The 27814-nt window shown below is 38.2% G+C and overlaps 1 protein-coding gene across 1 annotated transcript in view; it reads left to right on the forward strand.

Moving 5' to 3' along the window:
- The first annotated feature begins 8958 nt into the window (after positions 1-8958).
- The window catches only part of DHX15 (DEAH-box helicase 15), a 47459-nt gene continuing 28603 nt past the window's right edge, over positions 8959-27814 (forward strand). The window contains exons 1-3 of the mRNA XM_010963048.3: positions 8959-9179; positions 15050-15485; positions 20236-20429. Coding sequence (XP_010961350.1) covers positions 9109-9179; positions 15050-15485; positions 20236-20429 — 701 coding nt within the window. The 5' untranslated portion in view covers positions 8959-9108. The remainder of the gene's footprint in view (positions 9180-15049; positions 15486-20235; positions 20430-27814) is intronic.

Consider the following 27814-nt stretch of genomic DNA (forward strand, 5'->3'; position numbering starts at 1 on the left):
CATTCCCAACTACCATGCACAAAGGGTTCCAATTTCTCCACATCCTCACCAACACTTGTTATATGCTGCTTGTTTGTTTTTATAATAGGCATCTTAATGAGTGTAAGTGATTTCTTATTGTGATTTTGATTTGTACTTCCCTAATGATTAGTGATGTTGAGCATCTTTTTATGTGCTTATTGGGCATCTGCATATCTTTTTTGGAGAAGTGCCTATTAAAGTCCTTTACCCATTTTTTAAAGTAGGTTGTTTGTATTTTGTTGTTTCCCTGAGGTGATTTTGTAACTGTTTTCTATTCATTGCATTTGTTCTTTTTTTTATTGAAGTATAGTTGGTTTGTAATGTTGTGTTAGCTTCAGGTGTATAGCATAGTGGTTCAGTTATATGGAGATATATATATATATATATACACATTCCTTTTCATAGAGTTGTTCTTTATTTTCTCTCACCCTCTTTTTCTGCCTTCTCAGGTTTCAGTTGAACATTTTATATGATTTCATCTTATCTCCTTGTCTCCTCACTCAGCATATTAATTACATTTCCCCAAAACTTTAGTGGTTGCCTTAGAGTTTTCAATATACCTTTCAACTTAGCTAAGTCCATCTTCAAATAACATTATACTGCTTCATGTATACTACAGGTAACTTACCAGAGTACCCCCAGTATTTCTCTCCCATCCCTTAAGACACTGCTGTCATTCATTTCACTTATCCATTTGCTAGAACCACCCAATACGTTATCAACATTACTTTAAATGAACTGTTATCTGTTGGATCAACTAAGAATAAGAAAAATAAATGATTTTATTTTACCTTCATTTATTCCTTCTCCAATTCTTTATGTAGATCTGAGTTTCTGATCTGTATTGTATCACTTCCCTTTCCTTGAAGAACTTCTGTTAATATTCTTCGCAAGGCATTCTTCATCTCCGTTACAGTGTTTTTGACTTCTAGCAATTCCTTTTCATTCTTTTTTAGTGTTTCCATCTCTTTACTTATACTACCCATCTGCTCTTGTGTGTCATTTACTTTTTCCATTAGAGCCCTTAGCCTTCTAATCAGTTATTTTAAATTTCCTGTCTGATAATTCCAAAATGTGTGTCATATCTGAGTCTGGTTCTAATGCTTGCTTTGTCTCTTCACACTACGTTTTCTGTTGTCTTTTAGCATGCCTTGTAATTTCTTCTTGAAAGCTGGTGTGATGTATTGGGTAATAGGAACTGAAGTAAACAGTAGGTCTTTAGTGTGTGGTTTTATGTTTATCTGGCAGAAGTTGGGCCACGTTTAATGTTTGCTGTAGCTGTAGGTGCTGAAGGCTTCAAATTCCTCTGGTGTCCTTTACTCTCCCCTGTTGACTAGGGTTTCCCTAGGAATTTTCCTCAGTTAAGAGTCCTTATCTGGCAGCTCTTTCAGTGCTAATCCACTGTTATACCAGAGTCCTGCTGGTGGGGAGGGGGAGTGTTCTCCACTCTTATGATGGAATCTCAGTCTTTTAATGGGCTTGTATTTCTGAGCTGTGACCGCCACAAGTCTTTCTTAGCTTTTTTTTACCCTTTTTCGGTGAGGCAGGATGACTAGAAGGGGTTGGAGTGGGAGAATTGCCCTCCTCCAAGGTGGGACAAGGCTCCAGTAAAGTCTTCTCCCATTCTAGCAGAGCCATGAGAGTATCTTACTTGGCTCTTTATTGTGAAAACTTGATGGGATTCCTAGAGGTAAAATCCACTGAAATGTGGGAGCCCCCCTAATACTGGGGACCACAGGAATTTCTCACTCTCCAGATAGCCCCTCTCAGCCTTTAGTAATTTGCCAAAATGATCATTTAGGTGACTGCACCAAACAGTTATGACTCCAGTGGCTTCTGCTCTATGTAAACAGATCTTTGCTGTGACTCTACAAACTTGCCTATCTCTCCAGACTTCAAGGTGTCAGTTTACTCGCCAACCTCAGTTTTCTAATGGTTCCAAGAAAAGCCATTGGCTTTCAGTTTCTTCAGCTTTTTCTTCTAAGAACGTAAATGGTAACTCCTACAGCTCTTTACATGCTGGAGGTGTAAGTGGAAATTTCTCCCCAGGTTGTTTCTTATTTAGTATCTTGGCTGGGGTGGGAGGTGCAGTTTCATAAGCTTCTACTTGGCATTCCCCACTATGACAGCTCTTACTCCTTACAGGCCAAAAATTCAATATGGGGGTTGTGCAAACTACCAAGGATGTCTATTCTAAGTGTACATTTGTGGACTGGAGACATGACAAGTGAGTGTGTTTGAGAACCCAGGAAAACTACTATGCACTGGACCTGGGTGAGACCTCCATTCCAGGCTCCCATCTGCTCCCATTCTAACAGAGTCCATAATGACACTTTGAGTCTCTCAGTATCAATGTCAGCTCAGATTCTGTACCCAATTGTCCTTGAAATATTTGCATATTCTCTATTCTCCAGCATACGGCTACATAAGCAAATGGTATAGATCCCTTGAGGAAAGGACTCGGGGAATTATTACAATTATTATGGTGTCATAGAGTCCTTTCTCCTAGGGACACGTTTCTTCAGTAATTAATGTATTTCAGGCTGAGAAACCGATTGAGGAATCAAAACTAAAATAGAGTCACTTATGTTGGGGACACAGTGGAGTTGACCAATGCAAGTGCCTTAAGGAAAAATGAAACTTAACCTTACCTAACATATGCTGCAGGGATTTACAACTCTTCTCAGAAATCATCAGACGATGCCAGGTAATCCCCCAATGCCAAGTCTATTTGGATTTCCTTGTTCCTCTGACTCAGCTACCCTGATCAAAATAAGGAAGACCACCTGGTAACCAAACAGCTTAAAAAGACAAACAACTTCTGCATTTACCCAACAAAAACCTTTTAGTCTGTGAGCAACTTGGAACTCATTGCTCTGGTAGACTTGAATGTCCTGGTTTGCACATTGAAACCCTTGCAATAAACTTATATTTCTGCTTTGTTTTACTCAGCATGCAGAATTTGGTATTTGACGTGGTTTAGGTTCAGAAACTGGGCAAGTTTTCTTTGGGGTAACTGATCTCAACCTCTTGATTGTCCATCCTTGATTTACTTCAGTTGTTCAGATTGAGGACTTCCTTTGATGGCTGCCCATCTATTTTGCCCTAGATGACTTGACCTGCTTGCCATCTCTATAATTCTATGGGTCAGGTGCCCTGGACTGCACTTCTACCTTGTAGTGTCCACTTGGTTTTGGATGTTTAGATACCACCATAAGACCTCTATGTTACAGGGTCCTATTATCTCTACTGCTTTCAGGAGCCCAGTTCTGAAATGTCATCTTGTACCTTCAGGCCCAGACTACAAAGAGAGCCACCATTGAACTCATGAGTGATGTTGATGCATGTCACCAGAAAACTCCTTTTTGATTTGATAAGTGGTATATCCTCTGAACTTTTCTGGGGAATATATTCATTGGCTGAGTTTTCCAGCTTTATACAAATATTTTTGCTCTAGCATGTTCACTTATTTGTGCCCTTTAATCCCCCCTTACAGTGTCAACCACAGCAGTTTCAACATTTCTAACTAAGTTGGTCTACTGTGAGCCGTTGCTTTTTCCATGCCTCTTGATGACATCTTGAGTGTGTTCTGCATCACTTGGGATTCCTGCATGAGTGTTTAAATCCTGTGTCCTGGGAGTGTATTCTCAAATTGATAAATTCTCCTTCATCCAACTATGTTCCCACTCTCTCTTCCCTTCTTTATCCAGAACCTTCAGAATTCAATCTCATGCATACTTCCCTGGCTCCTGCTGGTTGGCCAGGTCCTACAGCTTCTTGGGAGTTGCTTCCAATATTATTAGCCTTAGACTGTCCCTGGAATATCATATATTGCTACTTAATCATTGCCTAGTGGCCAGCAGGGAAGGCAGAGGTATATCCTGAGGGAGGTGCATATCATCCTGCTCAGAAGGCCTCTCATCTCACATGAAGGAGCACTCGCTTTTAATAGGAAGTAGTGGGGCATTTTGGCAGGCACAGCAGGTTGTAGAGAATTTAGGGGTTCAAGACTTTTTATGTATATCAACCTAAATGTCCTCATCCCATGTGTCAGAGTCCTACTCTTTCCCAACCAGGGACCTAACCTTGAAATATCATGCCTGCCCAAGTTTCCACTCAGCCTTCTGCTACTGTTTAGTTAAGTCCTGGGATTGGTCCTCAGTTTTCGGTCTTCCCACTGCAGGAGATGAAACCTCATCATATGCTCCCAGAAGATCTTCTGGCTTTCACATTGAGCTTTGAATTGCAGATTAATCAGTCTTTCACTATCTCCCCCTAAAGTATCAAGTCCACTTAGCAATAGCCAATCAAATTCCCATGTTCTTTTTAACTTTTTCTGTTTTGTTTGGTTTTTTGGTGGGGGGAGGTAATTAGATTTATTTATTTATTTAAACAGAGGTACTGGGGATTGAATCCTGGACCTCGTGCATGCTAAGCCCACACTCTACCACTGAGCTATACCCTTCCCCCTCCAATGTTCTTATAAATGCTATTTCCCTTATACTTTGGCAACTGTACCTGATCTTTTCCAGTGCACTACGGTTGAAAACTAACAACTGCCCTGCTTTCTTGTGGCGGCTATGTTCCACCTGTCACCACTAATTCATTGCCAGCCAATGAAATTGGTGGCAAACTCCAAAATTCAATCATAGTATCTGCTTTCTTGGACCATTTCTGGCACGAAATCTTTTAGGTTGGGTTCTATGAGAAGCAGACTCTGAAGCAAAGATTAGTGTTCTGGAAGCTTATTAGGGAGTACACTTAGGATCAACACAAGTGGAAGGGAAGGCACAGAAGTAGGATCAGACAGAGGGAAAAACTGGGCCATGATTCTGTCATAGATAAAAGAACTTGTCTCTGGTTCCTGGGAGGTAACTTCTAAACCACTGGAATTTCCCATGGGATAGGAATGCATTTGCTATTTATGGTGGGTTCTTGGACCACACCTGAGTTTATGCTAATGAGACGATTCAGGATGAGGGCTAGTCATGCCAGAAAGATCAACCATGTGATTAAAGAGTTGAGGCTTTGAGCCATGTGATTATTAGCCCAAATTTTTGACCTCTGAAGGGGGCTAGAGATTGAGGTCAATCATAGGGCCAATGATTCAATTATGGCTGTGTAAGGGAACCCCAGTACAAACTCAGGACACAGAAGCTCAGTGGAGCTTCCTGGTTTGTGAACAACACACTGATGTGCCAGGAGGGTGGCATGTCCTAATTCCATAGAGAGTGGGCACAGCAGCTCTGTGCTCAGGACCCTCTAAGACTTTACCCTATGTATCTCTTCATTTGGCTGTTCTGATTTATACCCTTTATAGTAAAATTGTAATCATAAGTGCAGCACTTTCTTGAGTTCTGTGAATCTTTATTCTAGCAAATTATTGAACCTGACAGGGTTGTGGGAAACCCCAAATTCACAGCCAGTTGGTCAGAAGTGCAGGTGGCCCAGAGATCCCTGAACTTGTGGATGGCATCTGGAATAAGGGTAGTCTTCTTGGGGACTATGCCCTTAAACTGTGGGGTCTGAGCTAACTCTGGGTGGTTAGTGGCCAAAATGCATTGCAACACAAGAGATGTCATCATAACAAGAGCCTCAGCTGATCACACAGAACGCTCTGATGTTCTGAAGCTCACCGTTACCCCAAGCCTGGGAGAGGGGTCAGAACTTTATACCTCCACAGTGTCTTCAGGCTGCCTTTGGGCAGCTCAGTTTAATCAAGGAAGTTCCTGGAGGGAGCAGACAGCTGAGGGTTGTCTGCAGGTAGCACTCCTAGAAACTGAGAGATGTCTTTCATTCTTGAAGCAGGATTTTCATCCCAGTCATAGGGCCCACTACACTTTGTAACTATTTCTATTAAATGGTAGACAGAGGACAGGGTGATTAAAAGCAGTCCTGAAGATTCTTTTGAATTTGTAAGCACTTTGCAGCTAAAGAGAATTCAAAGAGGGAGATTGGCCGGTTGATCCTGGCAAATCCTCATTAGTGATCACATCGTTTTCCTAATTAAATTTTTTCGATGTCTTCCTATTGCTCTTGGGAAGGATAGTCTTAACATCATTAGCAGGACAATTCAGTCTCTGCGTGAAACAGCCCCTTCTTGCATCTGCAGGATCGTGTCTTCCTCATCTCACTGCACCCATGTTCTCTCTGTCTATGGATTGCATATGACTTTTTAAAGTTTCAGGGCCTTTGCACAGGCTGCTTCCTCTGTTTGGAATGCCTTCCTCCCTCTTTGTGTGACCAATTTGTACTGATTTTTTAGGTCTTTGTTTAAATGTCCCTTTCTCAGAGAGGTCTTTCTTAACCCTCACTCCAGACAAGGGCCACCTGTTATATGTTCTCCCAGTGCCTGTCCTCTTTAGATGGCCTAAAAAACACTTACCAGATATAGTTATCTGTGTTAGCTGTTAAATGCCTGCCTCTCTCCCTCTGATCAGGTCATGAAGCCAGGAACTATGGCTATCTTGTTCTTCCCTTTACTCCAGCACTTAATGCAATGCCTCACATGGGAGTTTAATAAATATTTGTTGAGTGAATAAGTACATGAAATAATTAAGGGATAGATAACAGTGACACAGTGTAGTGGTTAAGCATGTGGCTCTGGAGGCAGACTGGGTTCAAATCCTTTAAATCCTGATCCATCCATTGAGAGCTCTGTAAACATGTCCTCCCCTTGGACAATGTAGAGACTTCAGTTTATCGATTTATGTTGAGCTTATCTCACTGGGGGAACTTATCCTCAATAACCAAACCCTAGAAGAATAATGTAGAATATGAATACCTATTTATCAGTAGCAGCACCACACTGCCCTTAAGCACACAGACTGTTCTGGGATGAACTCAGAACTATCATCTTGGCCATAATACTTCACCCCTTGGTGAACAGTCTCCTCACCTGTAAACAAGTCTAACTTACAGAACCCAGGTTAAAGTTGCTGTAAGGATTCAATAGGTTAGTGTGTGTGTGTGTGTGTGTGTGTGTGTGTGTGTATTCAGTAAGGGCTTAAATGTGTTAGCTAATATCATTATTATTTATTAATTTAGGTTGGGAGACATCTCTGGCTTGACACCCGGAGCTGGTTAGCTGCATAAGACATTCCTTCTAGGTGAGTAAATTCATGCCATAGACCAAATAATAGACTGGAGAGTTGTCAGGTAGACAACAAGTAAAGGAAATATCCTCTGGCAACATTTCCAGGAAGCTGTAAGGGAGCTGGTGGATAGCTCTTTTCTCTTCTAGGACCATTCTGCCTAAAAATCTCGGGTGGATCATCCGGACCCAGAACTCTACCCTTCCACACAGGGAGTGGAAACATCCTGGCAGATTCTGGCCCTTTGCTACCTTGTTGCAGATTCCAGAAGGGCTACTACTGTTAGGTAAATACAGCCTCTCTTCAGTCATTCAGGTCACAATGCAACTGATTAGACTACAGCTGTCTTTAAATATACCCTAGGCCCAAGGAAGAAGTCTTACCACCTTGATTTCAGTTCCTCCTTTATCAAGTTCCCTTGCACATTTATGAGAGGCTGATGCCTCTTAGGGTGGAACACTTCTGCAGTAGAATTCTAACCTTTTCCCTCACTATTTCCCCTAAATCTTAGAGCGCTTTTTAGTAGCTCTCAAACTGGGAACCTGGAGACCTGGAATTGTGAGAGTGAAATCTGGATTTTAATTCTGACTTTGACACTAACTGGCTGTGTGGACTTGGGTGTAACTTAGGGTTCAGGTTTACTCATTTGTAAAATCAAGCATAAAGAGAATATCAGCCGGCAATTCTTTCAGGTTTACAATTCAGAGATTATGCATCATGATCTCTGACAGAAGTCAATATACTGTTACGTACTTTTAGAGTAGAATATTGTACCAAGTATTTTATAAGTGAAGCTATTCACTTTTCTCTGTGCTGACTTTGGAACATGGATTGGTACAAAAATAAAAATCCTCTTTATAAGCTGCAATTTTAAAGTTGTATTTAACCTTAGGGATTGCAGTTTTGAGGCTCTGATAAGAACCCGAATGTGGTCTTCCAGAGCATCCATACAACCACTGCACAGACTAGAGAGATCACCCAGCTTGGGTTCGTCCACAGATCTTTTTCTTGACTGTTTCTTTCGGGAATGAATGCAACTGAGAAAGCAGACAGGTTCTGGGCGGAGAGACTTACAGAAGTCATAGAATCATTCTACCCCTACAATTTGCTACGGCTTTAGGGACAGCCCTAATGGCTGTGACATAACCTCTCATAGTCTTAGTGTCCACATCCATAAAGTAACACTTACCTTGCAGGGTAACTGTAACAGTGAGAAGAGAGGTAGGGTTAACACTGTGGAAGCACATAATGGGCACACAGGAAAAAAAATTCGCTCTTACTGCGAATTTTCTCTATTCTAGTAAAAACATCAATAGGTTGAGTGCATATTGTCAGGACGCGGTAAAAAAAAGGCAAAATGTATTATGGTAAATCTTGACATTTTCTCACCTCAGCTTCCCCACTGCAACTGAGAATGGCTTCCAGTTTTAGATCTGGAGTTACAGTTGGTTCTGATCCTGGCTCTGCCCCTTATCAGCTGTATAATCTTGATTAGTTTTTCAATTTCTTTGTGTCTCAGATTCTCCTAATGCCAGGGTAATGTAGATAGACAGGATTTCCTAACTAGGACTGGACTTTTTCCTTTCTCACTTTCCTAAACCAGAAGGGCGGGAAGGCCATAAAACCCCTCCCAGCCTAACACTCGCTAAGAAGGCGGAAGGTGCCAGCAAGAGGGAGGAGGCCGGTAGGGAGGAAGAAGGGCGGGCCAACGAGGCAGCGGGCGGGGCTGGAGTTCCCGCCTCCGGTGCGTGCGCGCTCACTACGCACGCACGCACGCACACACGTACAGCATACCGCGGAAGCGCGCGCGCAGGCCCAGCCCTCGTCGCCGCCGCCATTTTAGCTTCTGGTTCCGGCCGCACGGTGTAGGCTGTTGTAGCGGGAGGGGTGGGGGGGTCCTCCGGAGTTAAGTAGCTGCCCTCGACTGCGCCGATAGAGCCGCCAGGTTCTCTTTCTTCCTTCCTTCGTAGCCGCCCGCTCGAAGAGTCCGAAGATGTCTAAGCGACACCGGTTGGACCTGGGGGAGGATTACCCCTCCGGCAAGAAGCGTGCGGGGACCGATGGGTAAGCCAGGCCGGGGGCGCGAGTCGGCGGCTCGGGCTTTGTTGGAGTCCCGGCGGGAAGCGGGCTAGGGTGGGCCAGGCCGAGCGGGCCCCGGGGCCTGACCTTTTGTTTCTCTCTGGGCTCGGGTCACTAGCGGCGTGGTGCAGGAAAGCGGCGCTACCTCCGGCATTCGGCCCTGCAAGGGCGCGGGGAGCTGAGTGGCGCGGCCGCCGCCCGGCCCAGTCGGGAGAGCGGAGAGGCCTGTCGTGGCCACGAGGGCGTCTCCTCTCCGGGCGGAGTCGAGCAGGAGTCGTTTCGAGGGGAGCGGACGGGAGGGAACGCGGACCTCGTGGCCTGGGCTCCCGGCTAAGGCCTGGAGCCTGGGGAGAGGGTGGGGGAGGGCGCGGCGGGAGTATTCGTGTCCAAGGGCACCAAGTACTTCTCAGGCCGAGGTGTAGGGGAGAGGGCCTTGCGGGGGCGGCTGGGTGCCCAGCAAGGGGAGAGGCGGAGGCCGGAAAGTGAGAGAAGCGCGTGGATCCTTGTGTAGGCTGGGATGGGGGTGGCGGGAGTTGAGTGAGGCATGCAGACGAGCAGTTCTCGGGGAAAGGGTGAGTAGAGGGCCTTCCGGGAGAAAGGATAAACGTGGAATATACATGATAGGCTGGAGGGCTGGAGGTTTTGAGCGGTTCAGTTTATAGTTTGGCGGGAGAGCGCGTACCTCGGTCCATTCAAACACTTCAAAGTAGGTACTAGGCAAACTTCCGCTCTCTGCCCACGCTCCCGCCATCTCCTTTATTTCCTGCTTTGGCTGAAAGTAGTTATAGAGCATCCCTGGGATAGAAATTAGAAGGCATTCTTTTTTTCCCAGTAAGTTCTTGTTTTGTACCCCCTCCCGCTTTCCTTCATAAGTAGCTTTGAAAACAAGAAGACCCTTTTCAAAAGTTTCTGCTATTTATGGCAAAATATCACCCTTGTGGAGATGGTTTGGGAGTTGAAATACACAGACTCGTGGTGTTTCAGATTACTTTCTACTTAGCGTTTTCTTATAGGTACAAAGGAATTTAACAGGTCATTTTAGCAGTTGCATCAGAATCATTCCTTGTCCACTGTGTGCTTTCATTCTTGAAGTACAGAGACTTATTTGGATAATTTAGGCAAAAACATGAAAGTCGATTTTTATTATTAAATGTTAGACGTCAGTTTTCTCTTTTTAGGTCCGTTCAACCGCCCCCGCCCCCCCCCCCCGGGCAAAACTTGAACGCATTTGAGCTACGAGGCATGAGGTCTTTACACTGGAGGTGACTTTAAAGAGAGTGTAATCAGCTCCGCTCAAGGGATGAGAAATGGAGACCCAGAGTTGTTAAGGTGGCCTTGTGCAACCTTACACAATTTATATCTGGATCTAATTTTCATTTTTAGCCTGTTGTTTTTCCAATGCAGCATCCAGACTAATACTGTTAAGAGTCTTTACAGCCTATTTTAGTGATATTTATGAGTTAGTAAAGTGGGGAACACTTGGTTCTTCGTTCCTGTAAAGCAAAAATAAATTGCTTGTCATCTGGCTAAGATGCAGCTGATGTCTCTCAGAGTTCAGATTGGAAAAAAAATATATACTGGGAGGGAATGAATTCACTTACTCATATTTGTGTGAATGTGCACCATTTAAATGCTTTTCTTGGGATTAGTGGTCCCATTATATGTGCATGGGGTTGCTCCCCTTCCCTTGTAAATCCTACATCCTTAGTAAAAATGTGGGCTTTTTTAGGTTTTTGATAGTATCTTTATGATTCTGTGGGATATTATATATGTCATCTACCTGTAGACAGAGAGCTTGTCTTTGGAATAAAGCCAAAGTTCTGAGGTATTCTGGAGGGACATTTGTAAACTCATTTTTATGTCACCTGAATGTCATTTCTCGTAGAACTTTATTTAGCTGTGGGTTTACAGTATTTATTAGTGCCTTTTAAAAAAATATTTAATGATTTAAAAAGTCATTTTTGTTGACTCCTCTGCAGTCTTGAAGGTTTGTTTTTTTTTTTAAAGTCCTGTTAGCAGGTGGTTTTATGTAAGAGGGTAGACTTGACAGTCTTGTGAACTCCACTAGCAAACATGGCTGTCCCATTTTCCCTACAACTGAGAATGGAAGATAATCCAGTGAGAGATTTTATTCACATTTAAGCTCCCAAACTATATATGGCTTTATTACTCCTGCTGTATTTTAATTTTGGAGTCAGGTAGAAAAGTTGAAAATTTGTTACATACTGACCTTACTCCTTTTTTCATCATCCCACAACATTTTTTGTGTAAAATTGTTAACCAAAAGACAACCTACTCGGGAAGTACGGAAAAAGCTTTTTGAAGATAGGGACATTTTTCACTTTGTTAGTTTCTGTTAATTGCTTCGTGTTAAGAGCTTTTCCTGTTAAAAATGTGAAAGAAATATAGTGATAAGATGATAACATGTAGAGTGTTCCCAAAACTGTTTTAGATGATTTGTATATAAACACATTTTCACTACAATCCTGTGATTTAGATGAAGTTAAGTAATTTGCCACAGGGAACACAAATATCCATTGATAAAGATGCAAAGAAAGGGGCAAAAAATTCCCCCAAATCCTCATCCCCATCTTTTTTAGAGATATCTGCATATTTATTAACGAATATGAATTTTAACATTATCAACGTGATCTTTTAATATGTATTACTTTGTGCTTTGACTTTTATTCACTTGGAAATATGTCAAACTATGGAATAGATAAACATTCTTTTCATTGACTGCATAGTATTCCGCTTGTAAAGGGGCATCATAACTTACTCAACCAATTCCCTGTTCACTGATGCTTTGGTAATTTCTTAGCCTTATTTTGTGAGTGAAAAGTGTGATGAACATCCTTCTGTGTACATATCTGCAAGCTTAGATCCTTAGGAGAAGTCCTTGGGTGTGAGATTGCCAGATAAAAAGCACTGCTTATTTAAAATACTGTGATTTTGGTGATCAGTTTACATCTTCATTAGCATTTCTTCAGTTTCTGTTACTCCCAGGTAGAATTCTAACATGGCATTTTGAATTAAAAAAAAAAGTTATAACCAGTATTTATTGGGTATTTATTATGTTCCAGGCACTACTTTGAGCACATTACGTACATTAACTCATTTAATTCTTGCAATGCCTGACAAGGCTTGTGAATAGCCACATTTTATAGATAAGGAAAGAAATAACTATGGTCATATAGTTAGCTTAAGTGCTGAGCCAGGATTAAACTGAGATTGAATACTGAACCATATACTCAACAACTGTGTCCTGTTGTGTCTCTCCCTGCCAGTATTGTGGCTAAGTGATTATAAAGCACTACTTAGATAATTAGTTTTTTAAGCATTATACCTCAATTAGTAAATCTTTAAGCATCCAGTTCCTTTATAATAAAAGTGTCTGTTTAAAAAAATTTAAGTAAATCTTTTAAGCAACTAACTCCTTTATAACAGAAGTTCCTGTTTGTATACACAATATTCTGCATATATTTATGAAGCAAATGGTTTGAGCTCCTCTTAACTGACCCTTAATTTTTACCATCCTTCTCCCATGGAAGGTAGATAGTTTGAATCACAGGCAACATTTCAAGGTAATTTGCCTTCTGTATTCTTCTGATTGCTTTCATATTTTAATCTAAGAGACTTCTTTATTAATACTTCTCACTTTGCACATTTGTAAATTGAAGCCTGTATCTTTGCAATTGTTTTGCAACTGTGATCTAGGTGCTCCTTTTACTCTTATATCACAGTTAAACCCCAGTTCATGGTCAGCACTTAATCTTTGCGTCTGCAGAATGTATTTTATGCTTCCTCTGCTGTAGTTATTTTTTAATATTTTTTATTTTTAAAAAAATTTGTTGTTTTTGGTTTTGGTTTTTGATGGAGGGAGGTAATTAGGTTTGTTTATTTTTAATGGAGGTGCTAGGGATTGAACCCAGGACCTCCTGCATGCTATGCACACACTCTACCACTAAGCTATACCCTCCCCCCCCCCCGTAGTTATTTTTGGTAATGAAGTTTCTGTTGAAATAGGCCCTTGAAAAACATCTTTGTTAGTTTAGGTATTATTGTAACAAAGCAGGTGATATATGATTTACTTTGTCCATCACTCTCCATGCCCCATATTTTATATTACTGTTGAAAGGTTTGGTCCGTGTGGTAAGAGCCTGGTACTGTGATGGAAGTATAAAAGTTCATAAATCACCCCACGCCACAGTAGATTAGAAACAAGAATCCTTTTTATTTAGACCAGATGTTCTTTAAGGATTCTTATTTAATTAATAAGCATCTGAGACCAGAGGCAGAATGAGAGAAGCAAAGAAACGATGGTTGATGTCATATTTCAGAGAAGGTAGGAAGCTCAAGTTCTGAATTGTGAAATTTCATTTTGTATGTTGGGTTATCCTTTGGGTTCCTTTTCTCTTTGCTTTCTCTCTCTTTGTGCCAGTTGAAATGAGAAGTTTCAGTCATAGCTTGTACTATAATTCTGTAGAAGATGGACATTGGGATGGGAGAAGGAAGAATCACTTATTACATATACGTATGTGGAAAATATGTATGTGTGAATATTTAAGTGTACACATATAATAAGGCTTTTCTCTCTTTAGGTAAATCCCTGTGGAATAGAATATATTTTAGAAGGGACAAGATCAAATATAATTGGTCAGTTTACCATTTCTGTAATTGGGGAACCATCCTAAATCATGCTGGGTTCAGCATTTTAGCTGTATTCTACTAAGGGGGTGGTTACTGTTGCCCAGCTGATGTTTTATTACAGAGAATGAATGCTCTTCCCTAATTGGGGCATGGGAAATGTGTATGTCTTTTGTGTGTTATAAATAAGGAACAATGATATGTTTAGCAACTTATGTCATAGTTCCATGTTGCCTCATTATTTCAAATCTGAGTCCAAATACCATGTGGCAGAGTTGTCAGCTACAGGACTTGATCTGAAGTAAACTGGATTAGTAGAGTGAATAAGCATAGGTTATTTTAAAATTATTAACTGTATTCAAGGGATTGTCTGTAGTAACTAGAAGTAGATCTTAGAATTGGCCACTTAATTGATCTAAGATTAATATGGTGACCAACTGCATAATTTTAAGTATTTTAAACAACTTAATAGTGTTCAATGAAGCTTGTTTTTAATGAACTACATTTCACTTTATGGATGACCAAAGTATACGTAGGTTTTTACAAAGTACTACAGTGTTTAACTGTTGCTGTTAAGGATACATGCAAGGGTAAACAATGAAAACAAGAATTTAAAAAACTAAAATTTCAGTTTTTCTTACAGAGCAATATCTGTTAATTGAACAAAATTGAGAAAGTGTCAAACATTCCAATCCTTTAACTCATATTTGTATTACTGTAATGTGAGGTGGAATTGTGGCCAGAAGCAATAAGTTCTCGCTTAATTTTGAACATACTTTAAGTGCAAAAATACTTTTCTTGTAACTTACAGAGATTCTGGGAAAGATTGTGATGCCATCCTCTTTTTGCTTAATTTGTCCTTAACCTTTTCCCCCCACACCGTCTTCAGTCTTTAACTTACAGGTAGGAAGGGATTTTACACGCAGAAGACAGAGTTCTTGTGTTATCTCAGCTGATGGGTAAAGGTGGAAAGAGACTGTCCCTTAACAGAATTTGAAGCATTACCAAAGAAGGGAAAGATGTGTATGGATGAGGCATAGAGAATCCTTAATTACAAGTTCTTTTTTATTGTTTCTGCTGCTTAGGTAATTCATAGAGTTTTATATCAATTTGGTTGGTAGTTGGACATTTACTTTCTTTGTGACTATAATGCTGCCATAAACATTTTGCATAAAATTCAGAATCTGAATTGTAATTTTTTTTTTCAGGAAGGATCGAGATCGTGACCGTGATCGTGAAGATCGGTCTAAAGATCGAGACCGAGAACGTGATAGAGGAGATAGAGAGCGGGAGAGGGAGAAAGAAAAAGAGAAGGAATTGCGAGCTTCCACGAATGCTATGCTTATCAGTGCTGGATTGCCACCTTTAAAAGCTTCCCATTCAGCTCACTCAACCCACTCAGCACATTCAACACACTCAACACATTCAGCTCATTCAACACACACCGGACATGCAGGACACACATCACTTCCACAGTGCATTAATCCATTTACCAACTTACCCCATACTCCTCGATACTATGATATCCTAAAGAAACGGCTTCAGCTCCCTGTTTGGGAATACAAGGATAGGTTTACAGATATTCTGGTTAGACATCAGTCCTTTGTACTTGTTGGTGAGACTGGGTCTGGTAAAACAACACAGGTGAGTTATTGAATACCATGGTACATGTTTTGCTAATGTTTAAGTTTACTAAGTCGCTTATTTGATCCTAGTGGTCATTCCCATTGTCTGTCTATCTGTCAGAACATTTTGAAGCTTAGCTGCTTTTGTGTTCAGTACTTTTTAGTGACTTAAATAGGGTGGGAATCCTGTAGGGAGATACTTTCCTGAGTCCCTTTGGGAAAAGAGCAGTACTGTTTTTTTTCCAGTTTTGTTATGTTAATTATGGTAAATTATGGCAGAGTGATGCTCTCCCACTTTGACTCAGAGGTGGTACGTATTTGGGAGTACAAGGTTTGTTTTCCAGTGCTTGGGTGGAACCATTGGAGTAGTTTTTGTTTTCATCATTCTCATTTGTTTTATTTTTGTTTTTGTAATTGTTTTGAACCATGCGAACATTATCTATTCTTTTCAAAAAATAGAAGAGCTAAAGTCTCTACTCATGACCTTCATCCAATAGTGTGCCCCCACACATACACAGCTAAACACTTATTAGCGTCTAATTAGTAATATATTTAGGATATTTTTTCAAACATGGATGAGCTGTTATTTACTGGGCCCATGTTATAGACATCCAGGCTGCTTCTGTTGGTTGTTCTGCATGGCAAGGATATCCTGAGGGTAAAATCCTAGAAGTAGAAATTGCTGGGTCAGAGGATTGTTTGTAATTGTGATACATACAGCCAAATAGCTTTCTGTAGGGAATACATCAGTTTACCCTTCCTGAGCATGTATGGGAACATATGTGGGAAACCACCAAAGTGTACTGCTGAACTTGAACTTTTGTAAGTCTAATAGGTGAAAAATGCTATTTCAGTGTATTTTTTTAATTTATTTTTTAAAATACATTTTATTTATTTATTATTACACTATTTAATTACTTTGGCAGGGGTGGGGGAGGTAATTAGGTTTATTTATTTTTAGAGGAGGTACTGGGGATTGAACCTAGGACCTCATGCTTGCTAAGCATGTGCTCTACCACTTGAGCTATACCCTCCCCCCTTTCAGTGTTTTTTAATTTGCAGTTTCTTGCTATGAGTGAGGTAACCATATTTTCAGATACTTAAGCCTGACCCACTAGAAAATTTCTAGGAAATGACAAAAGTAGCAGTCCCTGGCCATTGTAGAAAATTTGGAAAATTCAGGGAAGTATTGAATTTAATGATTACTCATCTTACCATGCAGAAATACTTTTTCTGGTTTTTTTCCTACCAGCCTGTTTTTCCATGTTCGTGTACCTATGATACATGTTTAGATTTGAGCATACTGCATATACAGGTTATCCTTTTTTTAAAGCTGCGTATACCACAAATCTATCAGTTTGAGTATTTCATGGAGACATTTTGAAGACTACAATAGGAACCCAAATTGGAGGCTTTTATTAAAGACTGAGCCTTTAGTGAGTATGATTTTTCTTTTAAGTGAAGGAAAATGTAATGTTGATGTTAGCAACTGAAACTGTTGGTTTATTTTTACCACCTTATGGGAATTTAAAGAATTAAATAACATGAAAAACTGTAATTCTAAACTTACTAATACCATAGTATTTTTAATAATTATTTCAATGGTTTATCTAGTTTGCATAGTATTAATAGCACCCATTTAATCAGCAGTTGAGTAGGGCCAGGCACTCTGTACTTTGTGTTACCTCTTTTAAGTTTTTCAACATCCATGCAAGGAAGTTGTTAATCACCATTTTACAGATGAGCAGAATCAAGCTTAGATTTATGAAAGTCTTAAGAAAAGTTTAGTGGGTTCCCCTGGGTTATGTAAGTAGTCATAGGAGCGTTCATTATTTAAAACATTGTCCCTTTGTCTCATAGCCAAAGTATATTTCATACTGCTTTTCTGTTGTCTTATATGGTTAACCTTATTTCAGAGATGAGTTTATTTAGTAGTAGTTAGTGTAGAAGAAAAGGTCAAGTGAACTCGCAGCAAGAGGTTTGTGATTATTTGGATTAGTATTTGGGTGGTTTTTTTTTGTTTTTTTTAATTTGAAGTAGACTACTTGGATACTTAAGATTGCAGAGCATTTGGGGGATTCAAAGGAAAATTGAAGAGTTTAAATAGTGAATTTCACACATGCTTTTTTGGCATATTAGTAACTTTGACTCAAAACCTTTAAGAGTAGCAGCCATTTTTTGGTTATCTTTTTGTGCATATCAGGAAATGAAATGCTCCAAACAAAATTTAAAGAAATTTAACTTTGGACTGGGACTCACAGTAAAGACATTTCACACTGCAACTTGGTATGCACTTACTGTATCCTTATATTACAAACTAAAGCTAGTTCAGCCAGAGGTACAGCATGAGCAAGGGCACATGTTTAGAGAGAAGGGAAAGCGTTTTATGCCCTAGCCAGAGTATAGGGTGTGTTTGAGGAGGGAAGTGGGGCAGGTGAGACTGAAATAGTAGAATGGACTTTATCTTGCTGTAAGTGGGGGAGGCATCAGAGCTTTTTAGTTGAAGGGGAATGACAAGGAATTTTACAGAAATGTCCTGTCTGGTGAGAATGTTGATGACAGACTTTGTAGGAGGTTATAGCAAAATTTTGAGTGTGTAGGGTGGTAGAATAGAGAATAAAGGACAGATTGGAGTTAGGATGTTACTGTTATTTGGAGGAAGGTGAGAAATGGTTTTGAATTTACTGACTTTAGAATACCAATAAATTATTCATTCTTCAAGTGGAAATGACCACAAGGTCAGGGTGGGACTAGAGTTAGGATTGACATTTGATGTGTTGTATATAATCTTAGAAGAATCAATAAAATCACTCAGTATAATGTGTAAAACTGAGGGCTAGGTATCAGTTTTTAGGAAGATGGCCACAAATGGATGAAGGGAAGAAGATGAAAGTATACGTTAAAACTGATCCTTGGCTTGAACAAGCCAGTAGCCTGCATATTTCAAGACCCAGTTCCCTTCTTAATGCTATTCTTAGAAATATGAATAGATATATTGATGGAGTCATTCTCCAGATCTTGTCTGGGAATGCTTTAAAAGTCCCTGAAACGCTTTCAAATGTTCTGGGGTTTTTTTTCATATACTTCAAACAAAACAAATATTGGAGTGCATTCAAAATAGGAGCAGTTGAGAGAATCCAGCTGTCTTCTGTTAAGCCAGATATTAGAGATAAACAAAAACGTAAAACAGCGTATTCTTGCTGAATTTTTTGAAGATGTAGTTCTATGTTCATAGAAACTGTTGTTTATAATGTAGAATGGATTTTTATTGTTAAGGAGTTAATAAATATTTCAACAATTTTTCAGATTTAATTTACTGATATAGTAAATATGTTAGTTGTTTGGCCTACTAGGTTATTTTAAGAGTATAAAAAGGTTGAGATCAAAAGTTGGAAAACTACTGAATTAGCCAGAACTGTTTATATCTTTTTTTTTTAAAGTGGCAGTAAGCTATCCATTTCACTGAAGTGAATTAAAAAATCGTTGAACATTCTTGCCTTGAGAATTCTGAATTAATTTTAAATAGCTTTAATTGACCAGTGAACTTTTTTTGTTGTTGGGTCTTATAAGGTACATTTGTGCCTTTATAAGAGGCTTGCCGAATGAAGATACATATAAAATTTTGCTGGAAAGCCACTTAAACTTTGGTCTGTTGGTTTACAGACCCAGGGAGACTTCTCTTTTAGTATTTCTGTTCATTTTAAATCCTTTAAAGATATGCGTAGTTACATTCCTAGAGAAGCAGCATAATCATTCCTTCCCCCTTTTGGATATTTGTCAGTGACAGTTAATCTCAAAATTGCAGAAATAATCTAACTAAAATGTAATAGTACAACAACCAATTCTTCAGATATCACTGTACAAATCCTATATCACCCCCCTCCCACATTTCCTGTAGCATTAAAATCTAATAGGCTTGTGGAGGCTTTGTTGGAGATCCATCATGTCCTTGTAGCAGTAGATTCCCATTTAATGTAGTGAGCACTTAGATTTTTCCCATGGTTCTTTTCCAGGTAAGTGAGTAGAGAAGAATCATGAAATTAGAGGATTTTTTAGCTTCTGTTGATAATGGAGCAGCCAGGAAGCGTGTTGTCATCATGGCAACAACCAGCTTCTTAGGCTTGCTGGTTTTTTTTTAACCCTCCATTGCCCTTCTTCAGGCAAGTGCTGTTGCTGCTTCCCTTAGGTCCTATTGAATTTGAGATTGACAATTACTAAAATTAACTTTTAGTTTGTACTTAAGGTGTTGCCATTGTGCATACTTCTGAGGGGAGAACGATAGGAGTTAGATTCTGCTGGCTTACAAAAAATTAAGGTACAGCTTCATAACTACAAGCAGATACGATTTTTACTTCTATGTGCATTATTTATAACTTAAATTTTATAGGAATGTAAGTGTCAATTTCTTAGAATGTTTTTGGAAACTAACATTTGTTTTAGAGTAGAATTTTCCTAAGTTGAGTTTGTTTCCCTTGGTGCTTAGAGAAATACTTGGTGATGGAACACTGACACTGTGGAGCATACTCAGCAAAGCCTTAGTGGACCTAACCTACTCAGGAGCACAGTTATGTCACATCAACGTTCTACATGACCCTCCTTGGCTTGAAGAGTTCATACTATTATGAGTTTGAGTCATAAATAATAATTTGTGGTGTGCCTAATTGAATTTTTATTTTAAATTAATAGAATGAGATAAAGCACTTCATGTTAAATATGTACCTCATATGCAGGCAGAGTAGAATTAATTTAAATGTGAAATTATTTGATAGATTCCACAGTGGTGTGTGGAGTACATGCGATCATTACCAGGACCCAAAAGAGGAGTTGCCTGTACCCAACCCAGGAGAGTGGCTGCAATGAGTGTGGCTCAGAGAGTTGCTGATGAAATGGATGTGATGTTGGGCCAGGAAGTTGGTTACTCCATTCGATTTGAAGACTGCAGTAGTGCAAAAACCATTCTTAAGTAAGTACTATCTTTAAAAATGGACACTTTTTTCCCCTCTGCTTTTAGTTTTCTGCATTTCGATAGGGGACTTTCCTAGTGGAGTCTCAAGTCATCCAAATTTAGAATAGTTCATAGTAGACTTTCGATTTACTAGATGACTTTTTAATATGGATTCTTTTTCTTGGTAGTAGTATATATAGCTTACTCAGTAGACACTGAAGTTCAAAGGTCAGATTTTAGTTACTTGGTGTTATATCTTAGGTGAAATATTTCATTTAAATATGATAGAGAAATAAAGTGATATATCTTAGTAAAGGATAGTTACTTGCAGAAAGAATGATTTTAGGGAAGGGATGATTTATTTGGGGGAGAGGGTTTTTAATGATAATTATAAGCTATCACCATGCCTGTTATGAGCTAAAAGGAGGACTCTTACTTTGTGATACAGTCTTGGGAGCCTCAGAATCCTCATTCCTCTTTGTTGTGCTGTGGTGCACATGACTGACAACCGTACTGAACTTCTTCCTAACATTTTCTTTAACTTCTCTAGTTTTTTTTATCTTCATCTTAATCCTTTCATAATCCATAATCCATAAATAATAATATTTGTTGCCTGATGGTAATTCTTTTGAAAATCTCCCCCTTTTATTGCTTCTGTTTATTCTGTATGTGTATGACATTTAAATCATTTTTAAAAAATGATTCCTGTGTCATGATACAGTCTTCTCCCTGAGGTTGTTTTTAAAAGACAATTGGGAATAAAATTATCTTCTAAAAGACATGAGTCTTTTAATGGCATACATACAGAGTTATGGGGGAAACTATATTTTACAGAAAATTTCAAATTTATGTAAAAGTAGAATGGTACTATAGTGAACTCATTTATTTGTCTTGCATCTTCAGATGTGACCAGTCTTATTTTATCCATATCTCAACCTTTTCCCTATTCTGTATAGTTTAAGGCGAATCCTAGACATTGTATACCTTGTAAATATTTCAGTATATCTCTCAAAAATAAGGTTCCTTGAAATAAAAATGTGATATCACAACTTAAATTTTTTCTGTAATCAAAACATTGTTACCCTTCAGGTCTCATGTCAATTTCTTCCAGTTTCTTTCTTACATTTTTTTTTTATTAAAACTTCAGATTGTTTCATTTTTAATAGCAATTGAACTTAAGTATTTACTTCAGTCAGGTTGTCTTTATGACTTGGAGGCACGTTTTGGGCTTAAATCTTAATCTTTATTGAATAAAATTTTTTAATTTAGTGGTAATCATGTTATTGATCAGTTATAATTAAGTGTAATTGATAAAAGCATTACATAAAAATCTTATGATTTTATATTGCTTTAAGATGCGGGTAATGTCAAGGAATTGAATAATAATAGGCAGACTTTACTCACCTTTGGGAGCAGTAATATTCTGACATTTGATTCACCAGTTTTTTGTTTTGTTTTGTTTTGTTTTTTTAAGTAAGCTGTAGTTGAACAGGGAGAACATAATTTGAAAATTGGGAGATGAGAAAGTTCCATGCAGTGTTGGGGCAGAATGTGTGTATGTTTGTAGTTGGAAGTGGTAGGCTTTCAAAAGATGTATGCTTGTAAAAGATACCGGTTCGGTTAATAGGAAGTGACAAGTAACGTATTTCTGATAGCTCAAAATGAAAGTATCTTTTTGGCATTGTGATGTTTTCTTATGGAATGGTTTCTGGAGACTATAATTAAACTTAAAAAAAACCCTAATTCTTGGCAAGGTAAATTTATTGAGATTTCTTCTAGAATCTTTGAAGATTTAGAAGCTAACCTAGTATTGTCTTTAAGTGATTTAAATCCTGTTAGTACAGTTAGTTGTAGTTTTGCCCAATTGGAATGCTTTATTAAATGCGCTATTTTATGAATCCCTAGGTATATTTTGTATAGTCATCTATCAACTCATTTCTTGAGAACCCAGATGTTAAAAGCAGCTAAAGCTTTAACTTAATAATGGTCAGTTACATAGTTAATTGAGTAGAAAGAGTGAACGTGTCAGACAACTATCAGTACCCTCCATTAACTCTTTGCATATATAAAGTGCCTAGGTATGTACTGTGTAGCCAGAAGAATCCTTTAGTTTTCACCGTAGAAGGGTGATAAAGAGGACTAACTTACGAAGATTCTCTCTGAGGAGTGGAGAATTTAAGCCATGTCCTTCCTGATTCATTGTTTATACCAAACAAATACTTGTTTACTAATTAAATGTTTGTTTGAGAGTGCTTTAGCCTGATGATTGTATCTTTAAGTCATCTTTATACAGATTAATGGTCCAAAGATAGTTTCTTCAGTGTTTAAGACACATACATCTGGGTTCTCGGTCTAATATTGTGCTGTTTTTGAGGAATGGGTCTGGTATAAATGAGTGCATACTATGTTAGACTGGCCTTAAATAGCTATTAAGTGCCAGGAGACAGGTTACTTTTCAAAACCACCATTGCTAAATGGTTTTTATATTTCATTGTTGTGTGTTTGCCTGCTCCCATCTTTTTTTTCTTAAGTATTCCTTTTGAAATGTATTTATGTTCCTTTGGCCATCTTTGAATGAAAATGATTGGGGGAAAAGCTCATGAGGTAGCTAAAAGAACAGTGGAACTGTCAGTGAAAAAAATTTGTGATTAGTCAGTGAAAAATACCTTAATTCATTTTAATGTCAGGAGGAAGAAGTTGACATACTTTTGCTGAGGATTTTAAGGGGCACTTTATAGCTGGAATTGTAATACATTTTAAGAAAGCCATTCATTTTTGGGGGAGAGAACTGATAACTTAAAGGAATAAAACTGATAGTCTTGAACCTTTGGAAAACATAATATTTAAGTTATTAACTTGGTAGCTGATATCAGTGTTATTTTAGGTGATATATTTCCTTTTTTGTTCTTTCCTTCAAACTGTAGAATTACTGAGATTTTGATACTGAGGAATCCAGTAATTTACACAAGTAACACTTAGTCATTTGTTCAGTCAGAATTGAGTACCTTCTTTGTGTCGGGCAGTGCTAGATATAGTAGTGAAAGTAAATCTGGTCCCTGTCCCTATAAAGCAAATACAAAAGTATATATAAGGTTTCAAACTATGATTAGGCTCTGAAAGAGAATTTTGGAGTGTATATGAAAGTATGATTTGAGAATTTACACTAGAAAAGAGAAGGCAGAATTTAAGTCAAGGACTGAATTGAAAGTAATGGTTTGCCAGGAAAAGGGATTGAGGTACAGGGAAGCAGAGCTTTCTAGGCAGATGGAGCATCATTTTTAAAAACTTTTTCTTAGGGAGGGAAAAAGTCATGCCTTTTACTTGAAGGCTCTGTAGTCTGTGGTATTTAAGGTATCCAACTGATTTGTGTAAGTCAGCATATCCATGCTAGGTCATTTTTGAGATGTCAAAGTTTGGTTTCTTTTTTTCTTGCCTAATTGGAACATAAACCCTTTGGGAAGAGAGTTTGTGTCTGTATCTGTGTACTTGCCTTGTGCCTGAATCCTTTTCTTAAAAAAATGTGGGGACATAGAAGGGACAGCAGGGGAGTAAAAATTTGTTACTACAGTGCAGACTGGGTGAATCTTCAACATAATTACGAAAAGGGCAGAATTTTCATGGAAAGACATTTTCCCTCATTTGTTTATAAACTTGTCTGTGGAGAGGACATAGTGAGAGATTGATTTGGTCTGCATAATTTGCCTTTTATTCTGAATCTTTTGCTTTTGGGTATCAGACTCATTTTAATTTTGCAATCTATCACAAGGCTAAGGACTCAACCTGGGATAATGTTTATGAAGCAGAAAGTGTTGTAGCTCTTTCTTGGAGAACACATGGCTTTTAGTTCTATAAGACTGTGCCATCCTGAGATGTTTATCTTTTATTTAACTTGAGGACAAGCTGCTAGAAAATCAAGAAAAGTTAAAAGATAGGACATAGTTGAAATCTAATTGAGTGACAGGGAGAAATGAACAGTCTTGGATTTTAAGGTGTGATAAGCCCTTTGTAAAACTTCAGGGAGAGAAGTTTTGTACAAAAGTAGGCAAAGAAGTGCTATTCCACACAACATAGATCAGAAACTTGTGGAATTTCTTGATCTCCAAAAGGCAGTCTAGGCAAAAAGATGAAAGAGAATCCAAAAATATTTAACAAATTTAAGAGTCCATTTCAGACACTGCTACAAATAAGGAGCTGGTTGATAAAGAACCTCTAAGGTTGACAACTGGGGAGGATTTACCAGGCATTGCAGATTCTTTGGGACCGCTGGAAACAGTGGTCACCACCTTCATAAGGACTACTTAGAGATTCCAGAGTGTGTTTCCAACAAGGCAAGTCTGTTTTAAAAAGATGACTTGAGAAGAGAATCAAAAGGAAATATACTGTAGAGCACAGACTCTAGTAGGGATCAAAGTACCTGAGTTGTGTCCTAGCTCTGTCTCTTATTGCTGTGATCTTGACTGTGTTAATTAGCTTCCCTAAGCTTACTGCTTTTTCAGAAGATGGAGCTGATAATAACAACTACATCTTCGGGTTGTTCTGAGATTAGATGTGTAATTTGTGTGTAGCCGTTGGAGTAATTCCTGTTACCCAGCAAGTGCAAAATCAACATTTCTACTCTTGGCTGCCGCTGATAATGGTGATAGATTTCCAGTTTGAGAAATTACTGGCTCTTATTAACCAGTTTACCTGGTTAATTAAAAATGAACTTCATAAAACCAATTTAATAAAGTTCCTTTTAATACAACAATTGAGTTACAATTTGGGGGTTTTAGCTTGAATTAAACCTTGATGTTACTTGTCAGTATGGAATGAATGAATGAATACAAATATTCTTTTAGGGCTTGGAGAGAAGATGTGGAAACTGGTATGGTTATTAAAAATCATTAATTATAATCATTAATCAAACATCAATTATAAACTAATTTACTGAATATCTGCTATATGGTAGGCTTTGTTCTAATTCAAATGTAGTACTGAACTTAGAGAAAGGTAGTTACTGGATCTTTAGGAAGGGGTGGGAATGAAGAATAAATGTGGTTATTTACCACTTAAGCAGTTCCTGTCATTGAGACTGAAAAATCACTGTTACCTTAGAATTCAAATTCTGCTGGCTTTTATTAATTCAATTCATAGAAAGATAACTTGATTTCCTAAAGACCTGTATATAGTGTTACATTTGACCTTTGTGTTTATACTTAAGCACTTGCAAGGGATTAGTTAGAGAAGGCTCTCTTTGTTTATAGTGCCAACATCTTTAAAAATACTAAGTAGAACCTACACATTCATCCTAGCTTTCTGTAAATTCTGTTGAGGATGGGAGAGCATTTTCTTCAAAAGTTATGAAAATTTGAGGAATAGTGTATTTTGAAAAAATGATTTAGTTTCCTTATTTTTCTATAGTTAATTTCTTAGTCATTTATTTTGCTTGATTAGATCTCTGAGACACATACTGAATGTATTTTGGTTATTTGCCAAAATAAATCTATGCTTTGGCTGCTAGTTTTTAGCATTTCAGTTAATAATTATGAGACTATATACTTGATAGATGGGTTTTGATGTTTTCTGTTTGCCTTCTTTGTCTTTTTTTTTTGGTATGAGAATTGTATTAAAGCATTGTAGATTCCACATTCAAAACACTATATGGTACCTTTCTGTGTGACTCCATCTACTAGTGGTTGGTTCTTACTGTAAGCAATACCATGCTATGTCTAGTGCTGTTGTGATTATAGTAGGATTAGTGTTGCTCATACTGTGCTTTTGCTGAGAATATGTCAAATTGAATTTGAGCCTATATAAATTTTTATCACTTTATTGGTGAAAGGAGCATTATGTATTATAAAGGAACTGTGCTAGTGTCATTGGCTCTTTTCTGATTTGGTTGGGGAGGTAAGCTGTGAAGCAATTAAGAAGGTAGTTTGAGTGTCACATGAATTGTGTAGATATTTCACAGGAGAAGGGGGTATTTGATCTGAGCTGAGAAGGATGAAGAGGCTTAGATAGGCAGATTAACTAGGTAGATAAGCTAGATTTTAAGTAAAGTAGAAAGTTCCCTTGCTGCTTTAGTTTATAATGTCAGGAGTTTTTTCCTGGCACCCTAGGCCTAAAGAAATAACTCAGAATTCTGTTTATTTAGTAGTTCACTGCTGACTTCTTATGTTTTAATTTTTCTTTCTTTTCTTTCCTTTCCTTTCTTTCTTTTTCTTTTCTTTTCTTTTTCTTTTTTCTTTCCTTCCTTTCTTTCTTTCCTTTTTTCTTTCTTTTCTTTCTTTCGTTCCTTCGTGATAAGTGCAAGCTATTTTTAGCTTTTCTTCTGTTCCTTACTATTGTCATTTAAAAAGTATTCTATTGATAGGGGCTTTAAACAAAAGTAGGTTATGTGGTAGGAAAAATGGAAGTGCGTAAATACTTTTGATCATAGTCTCTGAGAAGTCTTGATCCATTATAACTTTAAAGAAATTAACCACACATAAACCTGTTGTGTAAGCATTTTAATGTGGGTAGCTTTTATTTAAGAGACACATATGCCACTTGACTGGATTGTAGTGGGTTGATCTAAAAATTTAGTGGTAAATAGAAAATTTATACAAACCTTAAACATTCATTTATCAATCTGTTAATGTAGGACCAACACCATTTCCTTGAATATGGGCCCTTTGTTTAGAGTTCCATTACTCAATAAAATGTCCAGTTCTTAAGGTGGGATTTAAACTTCAAACACTCACAAAATACACAGGTGTTAATTTTCTGGAATTTATGAGAGTTCAGTCTTTTGGAATTCTGGAATTCCAGACCCCTTTCACTTTTATAGTTATCATACTTAATATTTGTATGTGTGTGTGTGTGTGTGGTTCATCTTTTCAAGCTTTTCTGAAGCGTACAACTTAGGACACGTATATACACCTCTTTTCTGTTCTAAAAGGGTATCATTTCATGTCAATATGATCATGTTTACCCAACTGGTAGGGATAGCAGTATGGCTGTACTACATATGTTTTGTAGTGTAAGGTTGGTTATCCCAAGGAGTCATTCGTTAGTGAACATGTAGCGTAGAGTTCTTCTGTATTGAATACTTAACCAGTTGCTAGACAGTTGGCGTACAAGTGTTTTATATACATTACTTTAAACAGTAGCCACTTTATTCTCCTGTTTTTAAATGGAGCTTTAGAGAAGTTGAACTTCTAGATTCCGGTGAAGGTCTGACACAAGTAAGAAAGCAAGGATTTGACCAAGGTTTGTCTTACAACAAAGGATGTGTTCTCAAACCACTGTATGTGTTTTTCCTCTCCATCCTCATTCCTCATCTCTCCGTGTAATTGTCTTTGTGTAAGTATTTATAAAGCAGTAAATCTAATTACTCAGAATTAACAATGCCTGTCATTTAGAATAGATAACTCTTTGAAGCA

Source organism: Camelus bactrianus, chromosome 2, assembly GCF_048773025.1.
Source record: "Camelus bactrianus isolate YW-2024 breed Bactrian camel chromosome 2, ASM4877302v1, whole genome shotgun sequence".
Taxonomy (NCBI): domain Eukaryota; kingdom Metazoa; phylum Chordata; class Mammalia; order Artiodactyla; family Camelidae; genus Camelus; species Camelus bactrianus.